The sequence below is a fragment of the Chrysemys picta genome, chromosome 2 (assembly GCF_011386835.1).
Source record: "Chrysemys picta bellii isolate R12L10 chromosome 2, ASM1138683v2, whole genome shotgun sequence".
Taxonomy (NCBI): domain Eukaryota; kingdom Metazoa; phylum Chordata; order Testudines; family Emydidae; genus Chrysemys; species Chrysemys picta.
In genome coordinates, this window is record NC_088792.1 from 92,871,545 (window position 1) to 92,890,288 (window position 18,744).

Here is an 18,744-nt window from a genome sequence, read left to right on the forward strand (position 1 = left end):
TGAAAGTTATTTTTATAGTAAAATAAAGAAAAGCCTTAAGGCCCTAATCCTGAAGCAATTTACACATGTGCATAACTGTACTCCCGTGAATAATCTCATTGACGTCACTGAGACTATTCATGTTGGTAGAGTTATGTGTGTATGTATATCTTTGAGGGATCAGCATCTTAATGCCATAGGTTCTGTCTGATCCTGCAAACACTTAAGCACATAGAGTAGCCCCAATTATATGTCTCATGTTACTAAAGTTAAAGCCCAGGTGTGTTTGCTGGCTTAGGATCTTAGAAATCATTTAGGTGAAAATATAACCACTGACTCCTGATATTGGGAGCAGAACTGAACTCCAATTTAAGTCAACAGGAATTTAACCTTTAATTTCAATTTGAGCAGGATCAGGCCCTAAAACTTTATTAGGTATAAATACAGTATTAAAATCTTGATTTTAAAAATAATTTTATATCATGTGCACCCGGCACAAAAATATAAAAAAGAAAAGGTCATTTGTTTACTGCTGTGAGCAGCAGCCGAGATTTATGACAAACCTACATAAGTTGTGGGAATTCCCACTACATATCTACAAAATATTGTGTAAAGTTTGTATACAGTTATCTAGAAACCCCATAAAATCCCGCAAGACCCCATAGCATCTCAGAAAGTACCCGAGGGATTCCGCAGTTTTTAGCTCACAACACTGCAGTCAGATTATTCAGATTTAAAGAGCAAAGAGAAGGCTGCAAGAAATCAAAAAAAGATATAGATGGGTAAACACCACTTTAAAAGACAACAAATTGTCAATTACTTACTTGCAGCAAGAAATTTAAACAGACCTTATTTGATAAAATGTTAGCATTGACACTCCAAAACCAGCAACAGATCAGTGTAACACAAAAACACCAGAGCTTCCCAAATCATGCCATCCTTTACAGATATTATGTTCCCTCTCCCACAAGGAAAGATGATATTTTTCAATATGAAATAAAACTGTGAGTAAGCAGCAAATTATAATGTTAACGAAGAGATTAAAAACAATCTATAGCCATGGTTTATGATCAATATTGTTTTGGTTAAACATGGTGAAAATGAAGCAGGGACTGTCATTTACTATACATTTGTACAGATCCTGTACCTGATTGGGATCTCTAAGTACTACCACAATACAAACTTTAAACAATATTAATAATAAAATCATAAAGGGCTTGACCGTGGTCCCATCAAAGTCAGTACAAGTTCAATGGGCGCGAGATTAGCCTCTTCATGTCCACATAATATTAATCTGAATTTTTTTAATGAGATGATCTATATTACCTAGCTACAAAACCTACATATGGATTATTAGCCTATCCAAAGAGATCCAAAATGCACTGGATGCTTTACAGACAAATAAGACACTAAGAACCCCACCCTAAGGCCATTTGTGTACTTTCCTGAATTATTATTATTGATGTTATTTTGACGGTAAACTCTTTGGGGCAGGAACCATCTTTTTTGGTCTGTGTTTGTACAGCACCTAGCAAAATTGGAGCCCTTACATGCTACCACACACTAATTAATTAATAAAGAAGAAAAAGAAAAAGAAAAAGAAGTAGTAAATTATTGTTTTCCCTGAAAGCAAACACAACTGCTGACTTGCTGAATCTGATGTCCCTTTGTCATCCAAGCATAGACGTTTTTTCACTGATACAAAACCTGAACTACCTACCAGAGATCAGCAGTCTGTGAGATGTCATGCGTTCTGTAGGACTGCTTGCATTTGGCCCCATATTTGCACACAAGAAAATGCTTTCCTACTTAGGTATTTCTAATATGCCTGTCTTTATAGCGTCCAAGGCTCTGGCTCTGCATTTAGAACTCTGCAGGTGGGCCCCAGTGCCCAGGCAGAGCCCCGTTGACTTCAAAGAGGTTCCTTGTGGACACAGGAGTCCGACCGCATGGTTCTCAGTGCAGGCTTGGGACTGTGACCCTAAACACCCCTGTATTCAGACTCTACACATGGCTGCAATGATGTTTGTACAAAATATACCTTGTAAGGTATCATTTCAAAACTAATAACACACTGGTCATTAATATCATTGTAAAATGCATGTGTTAACCTTACATGTGAAGTTATGTATTCCCTCTGTATAATGTTACTAGAGAATGTTTAAGACAAAGACAATCTAGCCTAAGTAAAGGTGATAAACAGGTTTGTCCTAGAAGGAACATTGGTTTACCTCAATTTACATATTAACCATAAACAAAGCTATCAAGCTAAACCAGTGGAGTTGTCTTGAGCCTGAACTCAAGAGTCAGAGAACTGACATGACTCCTACCCCCCAGGCAGACACAGGAGACTGAATCCCCAGAAGGCCTTCCTGACTTTGAGAACAAAGACAATTCTTTGGGAATGTAAGGGAAAGAGAGAGACTCCATCTTTATCTTTCACCTAAAAAGACAAGAGAAATCAGTACCTCATATTTCTGAGAAAGGTCCTGACAGAGTGACAGTCAACCATGCATGACAACAAATAATTGGTGAGAGAAACCATCTTAAACAAAGACTGTACCTTGCTACATTAAGTTTTAGACTCTTAGAAGCATTTTCACTTTTATTTGCTTGTACCATCTCTACCTTTATTTCTCTTACTTGAGATCACTTAACCTATGTCAAGTTGTTAATAAACTTGTTTTATTTTAATCGAAACTAACCAAGTACTGTGTTTGAAGTGAAGTAGTTGCTTAATCCAATTAATGGCAAGCTGCTGGGTATTGACTCTTTAAGGGAGCAAACAAACCTTATTATGTCTCTGAGTGGTCCAGGAGAGGGCAGGGCATTTCAGGGCAGATGGTTTGGGGGAAATTCGGGACTGGGGATATGTTGGGATCACTTGGCTTAGAGGTAACCAAAACTGGTGGAGACCAGAGTGTGGCTGTGGTGTAACAAGCAGGCTGCTGGAGTCAGAGTTGTTGAACTAGGGCTTATCACACAGATACTCAGTGCATGCTTGTATGCTGGGGGCGAACATCCAGACAGGTAGTTACAGCAGCAGTTCATTTTAAGACACTCAGGGTTACAGGACAAGCAATATCACAACCTCTCACTGGCCTGAGTTGCAGCCCAAAACGCTCCAATTCAGAAAATCACCAAGGCATCTGCTTAAGTCTTATTTAAGTCGATGGGGCTTAAGTATGTCCTTAATTCCAACCCTATTCAGCACAGACTTAAGGACATGCTTAAATATTTTGATAAATTGAGACCTAAGTGTTGAAGCCTAGCTAGTTCTGTACCGAAGCTGTGGCAACCTGCCTGCATACGTGTTCCACAATGAGTTCATAACCATGTTGTATCACTTACTGTGAGGCAATTGTTTTAGAAGTGAATTGTCTGTTTTGTTCATTGTGGGAAAGGGGTTAACTTGTTTAACTTTATTTATTATTCCAAAGTTTCAGAAATCCTAAATTTCCTGAAAAAATGACCCGTGTGTGTTTGCGCGTTTATATTGGATACATGCACACTAGGCGACATCAGAGATGAGTATAGTATAGTAGTAAACTCATTAATTAGAAAACATTGGTCAGTGATTAGAAAATAATCTGGCATGTCTACTTTAAGTGGTATCAAAGCTGTAATTTAATATTTCTACTGGCATTGAGCTGAAGGCACCTGGATTGCTTTAAAAAGGAGGCCCAAAGGAAAAAAGTCATAACAAGAGGAAAATAAATGTCTTTTTAAAAGTTTCCTTCTCTTTCGATCGTCAGAACCATTTTCTGTAACTGATCCTCAGGCCAAATCCTGCTTGCCTTTGGAACCTCTAGCATAAGTCAAATATTTGGCTCATGTATGGATACAGGACCGGACAATGCACCACTGAAATTAATGGGAGTGTTGCCATCAGCTCCAGTGGGCACAGACTCAGACTCTTAGAGCACTGTTTGCAAACAGCTTTGAAAGATCATTCAAAGGTACTTTTTCAGCATTTTTTTTTTAAAAGAGATCAGCTATGAAATGAACAAACCTTGCAGGAAGTGGAGGGTCAGCTTTTCCAGCTACCAACCAGGAAGATCTGTGGTAAGCGTATCTATATCTCTTATTGTCCACTGGGACTATATCCATTAGCACGATGTACCTGGCCTCGGGGTCCACTCCCGAAAAGGAAACCCTAATAGTAGGAAACATTCTCCTGAAATAGAGGGAAATTAGAAAATAAACGTGAAGAGGCAGCAGAAAAAAGGAGCTTTTGAAATGTTGCTCCAAATTTTTTTAAAAAAAATTACATTCAAATCACCAGGAAGAAAGAAAAATGTCAAAATACATCTCTACTCCGATATAACACTGTCCTCGGGAGCCAAAAAAATCTTACCATGTTATAGGTGAAACCGCATTATATCGGACTTGCTTTGATCCACTGGAGTGCACAGCCCCCCCCCCCCCCCCCCCCCGGAGCGCTGCTTTACCATTTATATCCAAATTCGTGTTATATCGGGTCATGTTATATCAGGGTAGAGGTGTATTTATATTTCAGTTTGACAGGCATTTAAATCATCTGTACCCCTATAAAATACACATAGAACTGATACCCTGAAATTAGAGTAATTTTTTGAAATAGGAGGAAATATAAATTTCTATATGATATATATTTTCTGCCTGGGAGTTAAAGTATAATTATTCTAATTTCAGAGTATCATTCCTATAGACACCGTGATTTTTTTCATAAATATACATATACATATACATATATATTGGAGCTGGGAAAATACTGCAAAAACTATTTTCATTAGTATTTCTGCAAACGTTGAACTTATTTTCTTTTACTCTGATAATGTTTTCCAGAAGTATTCTTGCAAATTAGCTTTACTTACAAGAACTCTGGTGAAAAATGAATTTTAAGACTAAATGCTCCAATATTTACCAAAAATGGCATAGTAAATTGCTTAAGTAATAAAAACGCACACTTCAAATTGCAAATGTTACACCTGACAATGCAACACAAAACATGCATTGCCATTTGATACTTACAAAAATCATATAATCAGATAATTAAACCACTACCAAGTGACTTACATAGCTACCAAACATAACACAAAACGTGAATTTTCAAAACTGTTTTTGACTGACCTAAAAACCAACCTATCTTATCTGGAGAAATTTATGAGCAACTTAAAATAAATATGCGGGAGTTGCACATGATTTGTGAACCTAAAAAGGACACATTTGTCAAATTTATATTATGATTTATTTCTCCGGGACTCTCTCTGTGTGTGTACAAATATGCATCTACAAAATTATAACACTAAGTAACAATTTTTAAAAACTATATAACATCACAACACTACATTCGCAAAGATTACCTGTCTAATGTTGCTCTGGTTTACAACTAATTAAGGGCCCAATTCTGCTTCGACTGAAGTCTATGGCCATTATGGCTTATCTCTTGTTATTTCTGCATCTTTTGCACCAGATCCTGCCCAACTGTCAACAAAGGGCTTGAACTTACCCACTGAATCATTGGGAAGTCATGCAATTAATTTCAATGGGATCAGGAAAGCACGACCACAGAACAGACTCTATCATGTGCATAGTCTACAGGCACTTTCCCAAGCAGGGACATGTCCCCTAAATCAGTAGGGCTCCAAATCCAAAACCCACTGAAATCACTAGAAGCCTTTGATGGGGCTGGAGGGAGTTGCTTCTTAAACTATAAAGGAAAGGAGACAAAGCAAAGTGGAAAGCATCTTCCTTAAATCTGCAAACGGGACATTGGAAGCTCAGGCTTTTAAGGTCTCCACAATAATCCAAATGCATCTTAAATTCCTTCCTGCATTTACAAATAGCCTATTAAGATCTAATTCATTGTATCTCTCTCAGTGCTTTTGAGCCTGTCTATCTGGGCCAATGTTTGGGAGCAACCTCTACTCAAAGGATCAGAACCAACAAGTGCTCAATGCTAATGGCTTGGGGAGCATGCCTCTCCAAAGTGAAAGGCGGGAATCTCCTGCACAAGAACTAAGGGGATCCGTGGGTGGGAGGAAACTGAATGATGCCCTTCCCAACAGCTAACCTGCTTCCCAGGAGCTCTGGGTAGGATACTTGCAGCACCCATTCCCCAGCACAAACTGGTGACACCAGCACCTAATGGACTGTTGATCGGTCAGCGGATTGCACCAGGCGCTTTCCCCTCCAGGAAGCTCCATGGTGTCTGCGTGACAAAGAACCACCTGGCCCTCTCTCTCTCTGGCTCTCTCGGAATATGAGAGGGATAGTGTTGGCATAGAACCTGCAGGGGGCGCTAAGGGACTCTATAGTAAACCCAGGGCAAACAATTTTAACATAACTGGGATTTTAAAAAAATACTTGGTTCGTTTGGGAGTTCGGGGTCAAACTTGTCATTCTAAAAACAAATGTAAAATAGTATTTTAGACAATGTAGCGGGTTGGGAGGGGGAAATGCATGCAATAGTTTAGCACTGGGTGCAGACAGTGCAAATTGGGAGGATGACCCCGGATGTGAGCATTGCTCAGAGGCCCGGGGGAGCGACCCATCCCGCGGACTGGGGGCCTCTCTTCCCAGCTCAGACGCACACCGGGACAAGAATAAGCTTGTGCTTTGCAAACACACACACCCTTCCCCGCTTAACACCGGACGCTGCCTGGTAGCCCCAGCGAGTTCCAGGGCCCTTCAGCGCGTGCGGGCTGCTCCCATCCGCCTGGCCCGGGGAGCCCGGCCAACCTGCCGCTCACTGATGAGCCAGCACCTTGCCGGGTGTAGGGCGAATCCCTCCCAGCCCTACAGCAGCTGGCCGCATAATTCCCTGGGGGTTTCTTTACAAATCCCGTATAACAGACCGGCAGCACAGAAAACGGGGCGAGTAAACCAGCCCCCCCACTCACCCCGCATGCTGTTCTCCAGCCTTACCTGCCAGACTTGGTGATGATCATCTCGGTGCCCAGCTCGTGGAACTTGTCCCACAGTTCTTTGGTCTCCAGGCTGCAGGAGATCTTGGCCATTTCCTCGCTGGGGATGATGGGGGTGGTGGGGATGAGGGGCTCGGTGCAGAGGGCGGAAGGGCTGGCGCTGAACTCCCCGTGGGGATCCAGGCTGGACAAGTCACTCAGGGGCTGAGCGCAGGAGGATTTTTCAACAAATTGTTCTGAGAGAGAGGGGGGATAACGAGGAGAAACGATCAGTGCTTTGAAATACAAGGCATTTAGGTTCTGAGCCGTGTAGACAAGGACTTCATCAGGAGCCAATAATGCAATGGGCTCCTGTCTAAATCTAAACGACGGAATGGGGCCAGGTCTTTTCAAAGTCACTAAAGATTTTTGGGTGTGTAACTTGAGACGCCTTAAAATGGGCCTGATTCTCAGAGTCCCTCTTAAAGGGACTGCTCTTCAGGTGTCACCCGGACACCGAATCCCTTAAACTAGCGGCGGAGGGGGCGGGGGGATCTTGGTCCCTGGGAATATTACCTACTGGAGACACTGAACATGAACTTGTTTCTGGTGTAGTATTTCCAATGGACGACACAAATGCAGCCCGTTCAGTATCATGCACATTCCCGCATCCCAAATGACAGAGTTCGCAAAAATAGGAAGCTGAGTAAGTCACAGCTCCCAAGAGGGGGAGAAATTTCTCCCTCAAACGGACATTTCCAGAACTGGGTGTTCAGAGAAGAACATAAGAGCGGCCCACACAGGCTCAGACCAATGGTCCATTTAGCCCAGTATCCTGTCTTGGTGCCTGGTGCTTCCGAGGGAATCAGCAGAACCGGATTAAGTTAAAAGTTTCAAAAGAAAATAATCAACAGGCGAAGCGACTTGACTGTATATTTCCACTGGCTTGCTACCCTCGTGTGACTAGAGATCTTTGCGCGGAGGGCACCTCAAACACACAGGAAAGCTGATTGTCCAATATCTCCTACTAATAGGGGATTTCAGTGGAAAGGTCACTTTGCCACTGACCACAAGATGACTACTTCTCATTAAAACAGGAGCATTCGGCTCCAGTTTTGATAAGGGCAGACTGCGCAAGTCAGTGTGATTGAATGCAGGAGGGTTTTCTAATTGTTCCCATTATCATAACCCTTAAAAAAGAAACTACTTGAGTGTGATGCGGGAGATATTTTGTGGGTAGAAAATGTTTTCTGGGCGGCGTGGATATAAATATAAAACAGAAGCCAACATAGTAAGAGGGGATTTTGAAGTCCTTACAGAGATTCGTTCGTGTTCTTTCCCCCTTCCCCTTTGTTATAATTACAGCTTTGCGAGTATCCTAACAAGGTTGAGCAAACACTTCGCCTTAAATAATTTAAACGACTGCGCTTACAGTAAAGGAAAGAGAAGAAAAATACAGCTAACACATTCTGAAACCAGTCAGTAAATTTGCCAGAATACATGATTATTAAACAAACGATGCACATGTGGTTGTTTGGAAACAGGCGTCCTCAAAAGAGGTTTTAAAAATAATCTATATCTGGCGTTGGGACATTTTGCCCATCAGTAAATTATGGATAATGTTTTGTCTAGGATAAAGGTATGTACAAACAATTCAAACTATTATTTTCTTACTAAAAACGTACACGTTTTGTAAAGTACATTTAATAGTTTAACTTAATTGTCCTCTGAAACGAAACCAATTCTAATAATAATAATCTCTTTCATGTCATGTTAGGACTTTAACGAACTTCACTGTCCTGGTTTCATTTTATATGATCTTGAATCAAAAATACAGCAATGTGCTTGTCATACAATTTGAATCTCAGACTCAAACGAACTTTACTTGAACAAATACGCCATTAAAATCACAAAGCAGCGATTTCTCCCCCAAATCCTCAAAATCAAAATATTGAATGAGGATATTTGGTGTACTAGGTGATTTTTTTAAATCTTTTTTTGGAACATGAATAGAAATCGAATATGACTTGAAGAAGTATTTCCAGTAGACATAGACAAAAGCAGTGAATAATCCAAGACGAAGTTAAATATGGGATTCTGTGTCAAGCACACATTTTATAACGTATCCGGCCTACATCACATCATAAACCAAAAATTAGAAAACAAAAAGAATACTTAAAACACACGAAAGGTTTGTAGATCAGCCAGCGTATAATTTTATTAGATGTAGCAGATATCAAGCGATCTGGCAATGCTGAATCCGTCCAATTTTTGGTTTAATACTATTCATGTAGACCCTACAATTCTGGAGAAAGTCTTTTTTTTTTTTTTAATTTTCCATCGAGTTTCTGGGTATAGCCATAAAAAGTCTGGACGTTCAACTCGGTCGTCTTGAATCAGATTCACTAAAGGGTTTATATAATTTTAAGTGAACTCATTTACTGAAACTCACAATGACTTACTATTCAAAATGATTGTGTACTAAAAATATATAATCTGATTTTTGTTTCTCACAAGGTGCATAGGCTAAGTAATCGAAGGATAACAAACAAAAACTTTCAGAAGTGTGTACATAATTTGTATTATTATAGTGTAATTGTTTTTCGGGTTTTGTTTGTTGTACTTTTTAAAGTACAGGTAATTAGCATAACAATTTAAAGTAATGTCTCTTGCATCATTCACGTGAGTGGAGAGAAACGTAACTGCCTTCTGCCTTATAGTCTGATGTTTTCTATAAATGGTAACGGTTGTTAAATAAACAGTGTAACTAAAAGTGGAGGAATTTAGAAAATGGTTACTGGTTAATGTTCTAAACTACCTCGACTGAAAATGACGGCAGTAATAAAAAAAAAGATGGCTTTGTGATAAGGTTTTAGCTTCTGTAAGGAAAATAAATATTAGAACTTAAAACAGAAGAAACAAACGTTATTCTTTGATTTGTGCAGCAGTCTAAAGAATTTCGCAATTAAACAGAAATATACATTTCTCTTACTGGTGCTAGTTATTTATTAAAATTACTTATGTTCTCACATTAAATGCAAGTATGCAAATGAAAATATGAATGTGTATATCATGCCATCTAGCTTTATAATTTGCTAAAATTGGATCCCAGATTGGTTAACTTGCCCTTTTATGTACAAGCTTTGCAATTATTACTCCCTCCAAACCTCAGTTTTCAGCGATATCCATATTGGCTGCATTGGGTTTTGGTGTTATTCTGAGAGAAAGCCTCACCTTAAAAAAGTAATCAATGCCACAAGGAACCAACTTAAAATACAGGAAAATGGACAGACAATATAGAAATGCGTTAGTATTTCTTTGACCAGACTAAAAAGAACACACAAGAAAAACCAGAACATGGACCAAACTCAGCCTGGATTCTTCACACATCTGCAGCGTACAATTTAAACAATTTCCTGTACTTTCTTTGCTCCGTATCTGTTTGCTTCGCGACACTGTATTCTGACTTTCAAAGAATTAAGTGACACGCAACGCCCCTCCCTCCCAATAGACATTTGACTTCATTCCCCTCTAGCTACCTGCTTCCTGCAATGGATCAGAGATCCATTTGGGCAGGAACGACACAGGATCCAGTCCTGCGGCTGAGAAAGGAACAGCCCAAGAAACAACTTACCCAGAGGTTTGATGGTGCTCTCTGCACTTTCCTTTTCTTTCGAGCTTCCACTTGACATGAGCGCAGCAATGGAGAACGCGTTGGCTCTAGAGGAGAGCTGAGGTTTGGGGGATGCTGTGTACTCCATGATCACAGAGTAAATCCTACAGAAACCAAGCAAGAAGGTCCTAAATTGATCCCCAGCTTCCAGCCAAAAAAAAAAAAATCCTACAAAACTAAGCAGCGGAGCCAACCAAGAGAACGCAGGGCCAGCTACTCGGCCCGGGAACCAAACTTAGGAGAGTTTGGGGAACTGGGGGAGGCAAGGAGACACTGCGGGGGCCCAACACTTTGTGTGTATGGAGAATACCTAGGATTTCACAATGCCCGCGGGGTCGGATCTAAGGCCCCGGACAGGATTAGGTTAAGCTGTCACCATCATCTCCCGGGCGCTGCGTTAGATGGCTCGCTGCGTGTGAGAGAAGCGAGTTGGCTCAGGCTGCGGCGGCGGCTGCTCTCTGCGGGTGGGAGCGGGAGCCCGGAGTGGCTCAGAGGGCAGAAGGGTGGACACTGCGATCAGTCGCACACTTTCCTCCGCCTTAATTTGCTGGCTGCAGAGATCCTATCGGCTGCTGGCCAATCGGCTCCGGGCCACGTCAAGGGCTTTCTGATCCTCTTGATAGGACGTGGGAGGAGGGAGCCCTGAGCTCTTTAAACTCCCCTCCCTATGTCTCTAGCCAAGAGGAAAGGAAGGAGCGGAGCAGGAAGAGCCGATAGACTGCAGCGGGTCACACACGAGCTATTCAGAGCAATCGCTGCTTGGAAGGACTGTCTGTCAGAGAGGTTGGATTTTAGGGGACCGCTGCGCGTTCCAACCCAGCCTTTGCCCATGGGCAGACATGCATTTTCCACAGCTGGGATGGTCGCTCACTAGTGTGTGGAAGACTGTATGTTACAGAAGCACGAATCTGCCCCTGCATATGTTGTAGTGGCCTTACTGGCCTAGTTTTACTTTCGCTACATTGCACTCTCCAGCCGAAAACGTAAGAGGCGTTCTTATACCCGGATGGGATTTATTAATTACTGGGGAAACAGATTCCAACCTGAAACTTGTCATGCCCAATTTCAATGCAATACACACTTTTCTGTACCAGATACAAATAGACAAGGAGCTTGGTTGTTTCAAAATGATAGATACAGTACACAACCATTTCCAACAGCTGACAAATCCACCTACCTGAAAATTAATTCATTAATTTGGAGAGGATCTAATCCATACCATTTTTTTTCATTTTGGAAATAAAGGTGATAAAAATAAAGGTTGCTCTTCTAACTCAACATTTCCTTTTCATAATATTTTTATTTATAAGATATTTTCCATATATTGTTGTGATACAAAGATTAAATATATGTTTTACATGGCAGATCATAAGAGAACAAAAATGAGTGCTAAGCTACTGCAAATACACTGTAGTGTGTGTGCACATATTTACCCTATTGAAAAGTTTCAAAAGAGCCTTTTTGATTTACTGTGCATGTATAATACTTTTAAACATTTCCTAAATACCATGAAAAATGGTTCCCTAGATATCTTGGTTTGTAATGGGTTTTAAATGGGTATTTAAAGACTGGAATAGTGGTTTCCATAAATACTACATGTTTCACAAATTGGTACATTCTTTTGCTTTATTTTTTCCTAAAAACTGGAAGTCCTTGTAAGAAATTAAATTCTCTAAGCATTGATCAGATAATGTTACATGTATTAAATACATTTACAAAAGCAGAGAAAAATCAGTGTTACGCCTAACACCCATCCTGAGCTCTGGTGTCTTTTCTCCAGCTAGGGATTGAATGAGTGACAATCTTTACAATGGATTTCCTGAACTGACACCACCCTTTAGCTCTTTGATTTTATATCTATAGCTATATGAAAACACACATGGCTTGAGTTTGATATGCCATTTAGATATGTATTTCATGAGTGGTGCAGCTGCGAGTTATCACCCATAAACCCTCGTGTACGTTGCATTATATAGAATATGTTCTTATTTCTTTATTCTTTTTATTACCCACGCCCCAATAAACCCTAGTGAACAGAATATTTGTGGGAGTAAAGCGAGCAGGATGTTGGTCCACTCTCATTTTAACTGCATGGAGCAGCTGCTTTGTCATTTTGTCCTCTTTGTTGATTGTTTATATGTACGGATGGGATTGGTTAGTTCAGTTTAGACGTGCTATTGGTCCCGGTCTTTCTACACTAGTCCCAAAATATTATTTGATTGGAGGATATCAGAATCAGGTGTACTCACTTCCAGGAGCCCCAATGAGCAGGGACCATAGTCCCAGCCTGCTGTATTTCTGACTCAGACAAACTCCGATTGAAGTCATCACCCCAGTGAGAATGGCAGAATCATGCCTACATTCATTTCAACTAACCTGAGTTAATTAACTCCACTAAAACAAGTTGATGTTCATCAGGTGAAGCAAGCAGAGAACATCTGCTGGGTTTTATTATCGTCTTGATGACCTAATCACAGACTTTTGTAGGAGACATTGTTTAAATATAGGTAACTAAAGCTGTTAAAAATTAGTCTTTTAACTATGATCTAACCCCATATGTATCCGTACACTAAGAAACACAGAGAGTTATAGCTAAATGGGTAAATGTAGCTAGTTTCTATAAAAAGTGAACAGAATCACAGGGGCTATGCAATAGTGTAATTAGAGAGATGTTGCTGGTGGGATTATCCATTAGTATTTCTTGGGTCCCACCACAATTATGCACCATCTCGTCACTGTTGAAACAATCGTAGTATCATTTACAATGCGATAAAACGATCAAAACCGAGTGCCTTGTTGCTTTGCAATGAGCGAGAGCTATTCTTGTCATCATTTATTTCTTCCTGTCATCATTTCAGTTACATGCACCTAAAACAATCGTCTAAGATTAAATGCCCTTTTAATTAATTAATTTGAATAGGCCCCTCCTAAAGTTTAGTAATCTTTACTGTGGATTTTAGTGTGGTTAATCAACAATTTGGGACCCAGTCTTGTCCAATGGGAGTTTAGCCTGAGCCAGGCGTGTAGGATCCGTCCATTAATTAGTATTTTTCTTTCAGTAGGTACAAAATGAGCTAAGCAAATCTTACAGCATAAATTGTATAAAACTCCTGTCCGACCTCCCTGCTTTGCAACTCTTTGGTTTTCCTTTAGCATATCCCTCTTTGCTACATTTTGGCATTACATGTCTTCCTTCGGTGACAGAAGGAAAGCAATAAATATGTGTTTAAATGCCTCTTACCTTTACTAGACCACACTGTAACTAAAGTATTAAAGGGGGACGAGCCTTTTCCCACTGAAATCAGTGCCTGAACTCACCCTGACTTCAATGGAAACAGAACCTGGCCTTTGTTGAGCAGCGAAGACATTTTCAGGGTGGACCACTACATGAGTTGCAGTGCTTGTAAAATTTCGCATATAAACATATATCTTCTGACATTTAAAATCTGGCCTATTTAAAAGACACAGGGGGATAAAGACAACCTGAACAATAATTAGCCTCACACCCTAAATGTCTTGCTCTTTGTTTTTTTTATTTCTGAACAGAAACCACTGGTAGAAGTAACGTCGAAGCGCTTTTAAAAATCAACATGTTTCCATCAACTAGCAGGCAGCCAGCAGGTCGGTTACGTACCTGCCCAGGTAGCCTGAAATTCACTCGGGCTGTGGTGGGGTGACAGGCCGGCCTCACTCAGCATGGGGTTGCTGGATTCGCTCCGAATCCAGCCAGTCTCGGGAACTGGGAGGAAGTGGTCGGACTTTGGGGTGGGGTCAGATACTCCCTGCGTTGGACAGGACTTGGTGGCTATTACAGTTTGTAATGGGTGTTCGTTCGGGGTATCCAGGCAGTCCAGGACATAGCACTCTTGCACTAGATTTTGGGGACGTTCATTGCAGGCGGCTCGGATGGGTGGACTGGGACGACTGACAGCGGGTATTATTTTGGTCAGTGTGTCCTTTCCAAGAATAAGGATCGTGCGGCGGCTTTCCCTCAGTCCACTTAAACAGCTGATTTCAACGCACGCTGCTGCATCTCTCAAACCTTGCCTCGCTTTCTACTATAATTGTCAATTGTTAAAGTTTTGCTTCCATTTAGTGCTACTCCGGTAAAACAGGGGTTCCCACCATGAAACTCTATAGAGGTGGGAATTTTTACTTCAGTCCTCTTCCTTACGGGGGAAAAAACCAACCAGGAATTACTGGGACTGTTGTGAGCTCTCTCTAGACTGGGGGAGGCTGGCGGGGTTGTTCTGTATGCGCCCTCTGATTTGAATGGAGACAGAGCGTTCGGATTACTGGCGGATACAACCTAGCAGCACATTTTCGGAGGCGACGAAGAGATGTTAATTACATTTCCCTTCTTCAACAGCGCTAGGTGTTAGCTTCTAAGCTTTAAAAAGAAAAGTGACTTTATTCCACCAGGCACGTAGCTCGTGTGCCTGTTAGTGCCTGTGTTTCAAAGCAGGCTAGAGTGGCCCGCTCACACCATAAATTGTTGTACAGATATTTTGGAGGTTATTGAAACTATGGGCAAGCCACCAACCAGCCTTGTAAAGAGCTGGACCTAAAAACGGGACCCAACATTTAAATCAGGCTGGAAATGAAGCAGGGGAAAGCCAAGGGCCCAGTTAAAGAAAGAGCTGCACACATGCGAGATAAACCGACGCTTGTTTGCTCTATTAAATCAGCTGCGCTTTCGTTATATCCCACCAGAATCTTTATTTTTCTTAGTTTTTCAGCTCGCTTCGCCTCCGATAAGGAAATGAGTCTTGTCTAGACACCTCAAGCATTCCTTCCCCTCCCCCTCGACCCCCCAGTCTTGTGCCTTGTGTAATTAATGAGTTTCGGCTTGAGCGGCCAATTTCTCACTTTGACTTCCTTCGGCGAGCTCCCAGACAAAGGCAGGGTCCAGGAGACACACGAATTCGGGGAACCCGACTGCCAAGGGGGGCAGCAAAGGAAGAGAGCGGAGTTGAATTTGATCAGGCTTCGGTCCCTTCTCAGCCGAGCCTTCAGCAGAACTCACAGGGAGGGCCCGCTGTCCGTCTGAACTGGCGGGGTAAACTCTACCGTGTACTCTAAGGGCTGAAGAAAGGCGTTTAAACTGTTGCCCTATCCTTGTCTCGATCCGATTGTTTATCTCCTATCCCTTGGGGGAATTCATCTCTCAAAGCCAACCCCGATTTCCTAGAACATCGGTCTCCCCCGAAAGGAAGAGCTAGAGCCAGGAAACTACCGCCAGGCCAATTCCTGCAGTCCTCACTCGGGCACAAGGCCCACTGAAGCCAGTGCCGGGCTTTTGCCCGAGTAAGGACTCCAGGACTTGACCCGGCCTTAGTATTCATACATTATGGGTTTGTACCTCCGGAGTGGAATTTGCAAGGAAGTTTATCCGTGACCACAGTGCGTGCGCTTCATTGAATTGCTAGTGTGAACCACAGAGGCTCTGCCGCCGCTTTGGTGGAAGCTTCTCCCAGGGTGGATCATGAGAAGAAAGAATCCCCCTCCTCCTCCCTCAAGCCATCACTACAGAGCTGGTCACTTTGCAGACGGACACCTCGTTGGAAACCCTGGGCACTGCATTGCTCCTTCGTGCTTTCTCTGCTATTTCTTATATAAAATACCACCCACCCGCCGCCAATCTGGGACTAGTGCAGAATGAAAACCCAACGTCCCTCTCTCTAATGGACACGTTAGAACCGTGCTGGCCGAGCGCAGGGGCTTGTCCTTTTATTACCCCGCTTAATCAAATCCTTCATCTGCTGCCCTGCGCCCGGCACACAGAATGTGCATTTCCCAGCAATCTGCGGAGGGGTGACGGGGAGGGACTGGGAGTGGAAAGTTCCCCCAACCCCGATCACAATTTGCCCCCCGAAGCTTTCCTGGCTATCCAAGCACATGCAGGCGTTTGTTACTAACGATAGTTTTAGGACTGACATTTTAGTCAGATCGGTGCACAGTGCCGCTGTCCCGGCGCTTTCTCTGACTTTACAATATAGCTTCATTTCTCCTCTGCAGTTACAAGACCAAGGTGTCTTTTGCGATTCCAAAAGCGAAGTGGCAATATGGTGCATACTCCATGTACCTGTTCGCTTAGCCTGCATTAATTCAGGGACCAGTTTTCCCTGTGCGATTTAAAATCAGAAGCCTTTGCTCCCAATGGTAAATTCTCTCATCAGGGAAAACTGTGGGTGAAACCCTGGTCTCATTGCTGTTAGTGGCGAAACTCCCATTGACTTCAATGAAGCCAGGATTCCACCTTCTGACTTTGAATAATTTATATACTTACTTTATTTAGTTTATCGCAATAGTTTTCTACACTAGTTATAATCCCAGTGGGGAAAATATTAATGATCTCCTAACCTGCGAATGTTAGAACATTTAAATGGGCTCTGCAGTACGATAAAATCTAGGAAGAAAACTGGAATCCTACAATACAACAAGAATGTTTATTAAAAGGGTTAGTTTTGCTTTTCTTAGATTTAGGGCCCGATCCTACAAACGCTGATGTGAGTAGCGCTTACCACTAGTCTTCTGGGTTTGCAGGATCGGACCCTTAGTAGATGACTTCTCAGCTGCACGCTAGCGACACTTGCCATTTAAGCAATTGTTTTATTACTTTAAACTATAAGACAGAGTCAAAATATTTTTTCTTCTTCTTACATTTAAAAGTAATGCTGCCACTCACAGTTCATTGTCAGTCACACAGAGGCAAATCTGTCCTTACTCGGGCAATGAGTTTCAGAAGGAGTTTCCAACACGACGTACATCGAAACAAGCAACATCTGTTATTTCCCTTGAAATCATACAGTTGTGCTAATATGATGATACCTCAACCTACCCCCGAGATAATTTGGGATTTGCGTCTGATTCCATCCCCGCGCCCCCGCCCCCGCCCTGCTTTGCTTGTGTTTTCTAGTCGCCTTTAAGCGATTAGCATGTGCCTACAGACAGAATAAACACCCATTATTGTGATACACTATAGCCTGCCTGCCAAAACTACTGCTGCAAAATTCGTGTGCCATTGACTTGTGAATGTCTGTTAAACTTTCTGATCATAATCGCATGTCCCAAAATCTTCCCAGGAGCTGGAATTACACTTTTCCGGTTTTCAGATCCAGTCTATATTATCAGCTGCAAGATATCCAGTGCCTGCTGCTTGTTTGTGAGGTGTTTATATGCGGAGAGGGGAGACAAGCATATTTGTCAAGATCAAAATAATGTATCCTTTAATGGGTTATAACCGAAACCTTGCTTTTGATGTGTACTGACACGGACACAATAGAGCACGTTCATGTCTTCTACATGCATTGCCACTTTAGAATAAAAATGTCACCAGAAAACATCATCAATCGCTACAACTCTATTCTTCTGCATCTGGAGTAATCTAATCTCGACAGCTAGCTCTCGATTCAAGCCTCATCTTTTTTCCCTCGATGTACATAATTCTATATACAGCTCTGTCTTCCGGATTTATTATCCCACTAGATTGTTTGGTTTCGAAACAAAACCAGGCTGAAATCTATTTCTGAAATTGATACAGCATTTCCAGTCCACCGATCACACATCGGTCTGCGCAAGCTCGTTAAAAACCCAGCTAACCTATATCCAATTTCACAACAAAAACACCTCAATGTCACCTACACCGAGAAGGTGGCTTATTGGAGCAAAATGCTAGGCGTTTTAAACCCATTAGGTATCTCCCAGATGCAAATCCAATGGTGGAAAGAGAAAGGCTCTATTAAGACCCGAGGGTTGACAATTAGATTATAGTCCAATTGCCAGTGGATAATGTGCTAAAAGCTTTCCCACTTAGTGTAACTCCTTACTGAAAATTATTCACACTTTGCAGGCTACTGCACTTCTACACAGGAGACGTCTTTGTCTATAGAGACAGTGGACAGTCAACCATCATAGTCTCTCTCTCTCTCTCTCTCTCTCTCTCTCGCACACACACACAATTCATTAAACACATATGCAAAAAGCAATAAAGCGAATGTATATATGGTGGATGTATGTCTATAATCATATATGTATATATACATACGCTGTTCATGTACTTATAATTATTTGTATCTGTACACATACACATATATAAATATGTATATGCTCATGTGTGCTCAAACACGTATACACATGGAGATAGAATGGGTGATGTACGGTTTAATGCTCCTTCTTGTGTAGCTCCATTGTTTGTACATTTTA

The 18,744-nt window shown here is 41.8% G+C and overlaps 1 protein-coding gene across 8 annotated transcripts in view; it reads right to left on the reverse strand.

Annotated features, from left to right (window-relative positions):
* Positions 1-11,083, reverse strand: part of TBX20 (T-box transcription factor 20) — a 188,712-nt gene extending 177,629 nt beyond the window's left edge. For 2 of the 8 annotated variants that reach the window (XM_065583767.1, XM_065583764.1), the window contains exons 1-3: positions 10,501-11,083; positions 6,889-7,123; positions 3,992-4,156 (exon numbers count right to left, since the gene is read on the reverse strand). In XM_065583767.1, the coding sequence (XP_065439839.1) occupies positions 3,992-4,156; positions 6,889-7,123; positions 10,501-10,627 (527 nt within the window). In that variant the 5' untranslated portion in view covers positions 10,628-11,083. Of the gene's footprint in view, positions 1-3,991; positions 4,157-5,470; positions 5,670-6,888; positions 7,124-7,446; positions 7,929-10,500 lie in introns of those variants that run through there. The other 6 variants (XM_065583765.1, XM_065583768.1, XM_065583766.1 and 3 more) reach the window with 6 other exon arrangements.
* Between the last annotated feature and the right edge of the window lie 7,661 nt (positions 11,084-18,744).